We start from the raw sequence: 6,306 nt of genomic DNA on the forward strand, positions 1-6,306 counted from the left end.
CAATTATCTATGTTAAAGAACTTTAGACCAGGGTTTCTCAACTTTAGCACTACTGACGTTCTAGGCCAGATAACTCTTGGTGGTGGAGGACTATGCGCATCACAGGATGTTAACTGGACGCCTACCCACCAGATGCCAGCAGCACTCCTCAGCTGTGACAACCAAAAATGTCTCTTGACATTGCCTAATATCCCTGTGGGGCATAATCACCCCTGGTTGAGAAACACTGCCCTAGATAAACAAGTATCACTCAAACCCCATCCAGCACTGCTAGCCTATACATGCAAACTTTGATCATCTATGAATACCAGTTAATTTATTCATCATCTTTGGATGGGAAAAGAGGAAAGCCACCTACGGGGTAGACTTGGCTTTATAAAGCACCTTTTCCTTAAAAACTGCAAATATTTGGCAACTTGCAAAGTGATCCCACCCCCTGGCACTGAGGATGACAACATGGATAAAACGAATGGTTGCCACAGTGGAGAAAGCCAGCTACAAAATCCTCAGACTTGAATTCCCTCTGAAAGCACCACAACTCTCAGTAGAGGAACACACGCACTCATTTTACTCTCTCTGAGACCTAGGTGGAAAGTATTACAGTCCATGACATGTCCGATAGGAGCAAAGGGAAAAAGGCCAGCTAATTACCCTAACCAAATGTGGACAAAATTAAGAGCAGGAATGCACTGAGGGCTCACAGCCTGAGCTCCTCAGTCTGGATTCCAAATTTGTTATAAAAAGACTCCAGGTGATCTTCAAGTTTTCCCTCATGACATGCTGTCCACACAGGTAGTTTTCAACTCCATAACCCAATGCCTTCTTCTTGTTACAAATATCTTATAATGAATGCCCTTTTACTATTCTGAAGTGAAATTAAAACATTATCACATTATAGCTACAAATTTTTTTTAAAATTTCAATATAATTCTCTAAATGTAGCATAAGGGAAAATAAACAAGAACATTTTATAATAAAACATATATTTTCAGACAAGACCACACTAGAAGACAAATGATTTTCTTCCCCTCCTTGCAAAGTGCACCTCAGATGAGGGGCTACCCACCCCTCCTGCTCCATACAAACCCTGTCCCATCAACTGCAATGGTCAGCAACCTCTGTCCCTTGCCAGAGACAGTGTCACAAAGTAGGTAAGAGGGAGGGCTCCACCACTTAATTGCTGTGGTTACCCTCTATAAGTCGAGTTTTTTCATCTATAAAGGGAAGATACTAGCATATTTTCCAAAGGGTTTTTGTGAAAATTGAGTATATAGAGTATCTATTCCTACACCTAACATGTAACATATGCTCAATGTTAGCTGCTAGAGTTAAACAATTATTCCTGAGTCTACCCTGCATTGTTTCCTAGCTTTTGTTCAAATTATTCCATTAGCAGAAAGGATGTGTGACTGGATATTCATGTATCAGAAACATTTTTAAAAACCTGTGTACAACATAAGAAGTTGCAGCATATAACTTCTAAGATTATTTCTGATTCTAAGACTATATGAGATGTTACACTGCACCAAGGTTATTTTTTTCTTTCCCTCAGGAAAGAAAAGAAAGAAAAGAAACGAAAGCCTTCTTCTCAGTTGGAAGGCCAAGAACTCCTCTTACACACCACATAAAATAGTTAAAGAAACATCCTGAACTCAGATCATGATGGTTTACTGTCCCATTGAAAACCCAGCCCTGGTCATTGGTTCTTTACCATTTAGCCTCAAATAGCACATTATAGTCAAGGAAGGGTGACAAATTTTCTAGTGAAAGCGCTTCATGTAACATGTAATGTCATCTTCAGAAATAATTGCCAAGGGCCACTCATATCTATACAGCAACAAGCAAAGTAACACTCCTAAATATTCTAGATTATCAAGTGAGAAGTGAAAGGTAGTAGCAACAGCTAGAGAAATACCTCAAAACAAAACTGATTTCCAAGTTTATATTCTGAATAAAAGTAATAACTGCTCAGACTGTTCAAGTAAACCCATGAGCCCAAGAAAAAGCACACCTCTGTGCATGAAGAAATATCCAACTCATATATAGGAATCTATAATTTACATAAACATACTGAGCTGTAAGAGGAAAAACAGAAACTGCCAAAGTCATTCTGCATTAACCCTCCAAGACTGGGTGATAGAATTATTGGAATGGGGTCGGGGAATTTGTTTCTTTTGTTTATTCATAGTCTCCAATGTTTCTATCATAGTGCTCTTGTAATAATAACTTAAAATTATATAAGGCTATTTATCCACTGAAAATCCATCAAATTTGAGGCAAGAAACTATTTTAGGTAAACTTTTCATTGGGATCTGTGGATAAACCAAGTATTTATCTATGTTTCTCACATACAACCTAAAATTATTCTTGTTGCCCGCCTCAAATCAGAATGGATTACAACTTAGTTTCCCTCTCCTTTATTCCTCCTGCAGACCTGACAGGTTTTGCCACTATAAGGCGGCAGCACCAGGTATGAGAAAATATCACTACTAATTTTTGCCAATTTCCCAGTGACAACAACCAACTCTCTGGGGATAGCAAGATAAGGAAAGAGAAAAGAATTGTTTTTTAATCACTGATTTTGCACAGAGAGATATACCAGACTCACAGAAGTAACTTAAACACTTCTTCCATATTGCTAATTGAAAGCTACGGACTCGCCCCAATTCTCACACTAAGGAGCCCATACAGAATCACAAATGTCTCAAGAATAAAATGGCATTTTGGTAAACACTCATTTGACAATGCTATTCTCCCTGCTCGGTGAACAAACAGCACAGAAAGATCTCAGGAGGGGAGGAGAAAACAGCCTCTACCAAAGCAGGCATACTTCTCAGCCCAGCAAAAGAACTTAAATTCAGACTAGTTCAATCCAACAAGCATTTGTTAATCATTTACTATATTCAGAGCACCATGATAGGTGTTTACTCATCTCTAAACAAGTAAGACATGATATCTGCTTTCCAGGGAATCATACTCTAGTCTGGGAAACGAGCACTTAATAAAGACCCTGATAAAACATAATAATAGAGGTTTTAAAAGTGCTCTGGTAGTATAGGAAAGGAGAGATTAAAACCAACTGCAAGAATTTTGAAGAAGAAAGCCAGGGGAGGTGGCACAAGACTGTGCTGTCCTAGCTACTCCAGATGCCAAGGCAGGAGGCCAGCCTGAGGCAAGCAGCGAGTTCCAGGCTGCAGTGTGCTATGATGACCCCACTGCACTCTGGCCCTGGCAACACAGTGAAGGATAAAAAAAAAAAAGAATTTTGAAAACGTTTCTTTAATAACGTTTAAGTCCAACATATACTGTATTCATATATTTAATTCAGTCATTTATTCATCCTGATCATTAATCCAAAATAAAAGGCGGCAGACGTGCAAAGCTACCAAAAGTAAGCATCAGAGGTGAAATCTACTCATTCTGATCCTTTGGACTAAAAAGGATGTCTGGGGAAAACTCACCAACGTCAGAAGGTCTGTACTAGGCATCTTCCTCTTCCAGCCGTTCCTTCCGCGCTCCCCTTTTTCAGTGTCTGTAAAAGGTAACCAGGTTTGTTTACTTCTAAAGCTTTAAACTGTCTCGCCGGCCCGCCTCGGTTCGCCAGAGCAGCCAAGTTATGGTTCTCTCCCTCCTTTGAAGGCTCAGATTTCACTCGCAGCTATCACACTCAACCCCTACAACCCAACCCAGCGAATCAGAATCCGGCTGCAACTAGGTATCCCTCCCACAGCTGATGAAACGAATCCAGACCCAGACTCCCACAAAGCATTCCACCCCGGGAGACACTGCGGGGGACGCCCGGCCCGCCCCAGAGCCGGGTCCGAGCCTCCCGCCCAGCCCACTCCACCTAAGCCGGGCCCAGCCTCCACCGGACTCCCCTTCGAGAGAGAGTGGCCTCGCTCTCGTCTTCACTGCTCCCTCCTCAGGACCCTGCCCTTGCGTCTGAACGATCAGCACATCCTGGCTGACCGAGCCCACTCCGACCCCGCCGTGGGAGTGGGCTTCCAGGCCCGCCTCCCTCTCGCTCCGCGCCCTCCCTCCGTGCACTCGCGAGCCTCGCACTCCTCCGACCTCGGGCGAGGCGCCCGCTCCATCAGCCCGAGCCCGCCCCAGGCCGCACCGCCGGCCGCATCTGCTCACCCCCGACCCCGCCTGGCCCTCGCCTTGTCCTCACGCCGGGGCGCCGACTCCCGTCCCTGCCGGTCCCGGACCCGTGTCCTCCGCTCCCCAGTTCCGACCCTCCCCGCTCCTCCGGAGCCCGCGGCGGCCCTTCCACCTCCTCACGCCGGAACCAGCTCCCCGCTCCTTTCCTCAGGCACTCCGCCTCGCCGGCCCGGCTCCACCTCCCGCGTCCCTTCCTCCGCGCGCCACCGGCTCGCCGGCCGCAGAGCTCGGGCTCCTCCCGCTGCAGCCGAGATTGGAGGCCCGGCCCCCGGCGGCCCCGCCCCTCCCGGAAATGGCTCCGGCGGCGCCGGCCTGGCTCTCCAACCCCGGCGTGCGCGGCCCCGCTGTCGCCGGCCGCGCGCACGCCTCCACCGCCCCCCCCCCCACGGCGCATGCGCGCCCCCTACTGCCCAGGCTTGGGGCGGCACTCAGGCCCCTCTGTAAGTGTCTCATCCTGTCCGGTGTTGGGCCGCTGTCTGCGCTAGGTCACCAACTTCTCTTTCCGGTTACCTTTTACAAAACCAACTTTCTGGTCACATTTGGTCACTTGGAGCCTCTGAGAGAGTCAGCCTGCAGATCACTGTACAACTTGATCCAAAACAACCACCGAGATGGGTCTCCAGAGGCGGGATTTGAGATTTTATTGGGTGACCCTTAAAATTTATTTGCCCCTTGGCTCCTTCCTGGGTTCGGAAACTTGGTTTTTCCATCGAGGTCCGTGGACCCTTTAGAAAAGCGGTATGACAACTCACTTAATGAAAATACCATCCACATCCTCTCCTCCACACCCCACCCCCAAATTGGGGAGCAGAAACTGCAGGTGTTGGGTGACAATGCTACCATTACTACTTTATTTTCACCAGCAATGTTGAGAATTCTCTGTTATTCAAGTGAAAGGGCCCACCAGGGTCTCAAAGGTCACCCTTCATTTCCAGATGAAAACCCTAAATCTCAGGTTTTCCATGACTTGCCATGTTGTCACAACACTGATTTGGTGGAAGCAGAAGGCAGCGTGGTGACTAACTGATCAGTGACCTGAATACAGTATTTTTTCAATATTCTTTTTAAGTGACACCTAGATGGAATCTTGAAATCTTTCAAACAAAAGTGACACTAATGAGGGTACCCAATTCTACTCCTTGCAAAATGTCATGACACTAGAATTAGGGCATTATCACCACTACCATGGTTATCCTCATATAGTGCTTTTGAGATGAGATTCCTTGTTATCAAGCTGCCCTCCTGTGCATGGTCCATCAGCACTTCCCAATTTCCTGCCAGGATGGTTAAGGCCCTGAAGGAGTCAAACTTCCTTTGGACTTCCTCACCTCCCCATCAGAACTCCCAGACATCTCTACCGGAGCCCCTGAATCAGGCACAGACACCCCCCATATCCTGGCCACCCTCACTGCTGTTCCCCAGCAAACATGCTTTCTCAGTGTTGAAGGGTCAGAAAATGTTCTGGAGCCTCCTGCCAATGCCTACTTATCAAGAGTTATTGATACTTTAGGGTTTCAGGCGTGCCCTCCACATTCCTTATCTCCTTTAATTCTTCAGATCCTAGGAACTGCACACACGCACCCCTTCTTAGTTGCCACCCCCCCATCCTTTAATCTAGAATCTGTGCACCCCGTGACTGCAGGGCAGGGTCACATCTGATTCCTCCCATCACTCTGACACACGGCGTGCAGTCTGTTCTTTCTTCCCAGATGCACAATCCGATTCAACCGTATCAACTGATCCTTACTTTGCCTGTACCTTTACATATAGGCCCTATTTATGTCCTCACTTGCTCAGGTTAGGTGACTCTCATCATCTCCCAACTTGTAAACAAGGGCACTAAGACCAGAGAAGATAATGATCCTCCCAAAGACACACAAGCAGGATGGGGTGGAGTTTGGATGGGAAGCCGAGGCTTCGGACTTGGTAGGGAGGGTCTCAAATTAGAGACCCCTTGGTTAATTAGAATCAAAGAATGTGAGAGAAGGAGGAGCCTTCAGCTATTTGCCAGCTCAAGCCCAGAGAATACACACGAAGAAACTGAGGCCCAAAGAAGGATGCAACTCCTGCATGTCCCAGCAGAGCCCAGACTAGAACAAGGGTCTGGGCTTGCAACTCTGAGTATACGAGGCTGTGGGGTGT

General features: G+C 46.8%; 1 protein-coding gene across 3 annotated transcripts in view; it reads right to left on the reverse strand.

The window, feature by feature from the left end:
* Positions 1-4,386, reverse strand: part of SGPL1 (sphingosine-1-phosphate lyase 1) — a 54,814-nt gene extending 50,428 nt beyond the window's left edge. The window contains exons 1-2 of one of the 3 annotated variants that reach the window (XM_069460927.1): positions 4,277-4,386; positions 3,462-3,532 (exon numbers count right to left, since the gene is read on the reverse strand). In XM_069460927.1, coding sequence (XP_069317028.1) covers positions 3,462-3,488 — 27 coding nt within the window. In that variant the 5' untranslated portion in view covers positions 3,489-3,532; positions 4,277-4,386. The other 2 variants (XM_069460928.1, XM_069460929.1) reach the window with 2 other exon arrangements.
* Between the last annotated feature and the right edge of the window lie 1,920 nt (positions 4,387-6,306).

This window comes from Eulemur rufifrons, chromosome 28, assembly GCF_041146395.1.
Source record: "Eulemur rufifrons isolate Redbay chromosome 28, OSU_ERuf_1, whole genome shotgun sequence".
Lineage (NCBI taxonomy): Eukaryota > Metazoa > Chordata > Mammalia > Primates > Lemuridae > Eulemur > Eulemur rufifrons.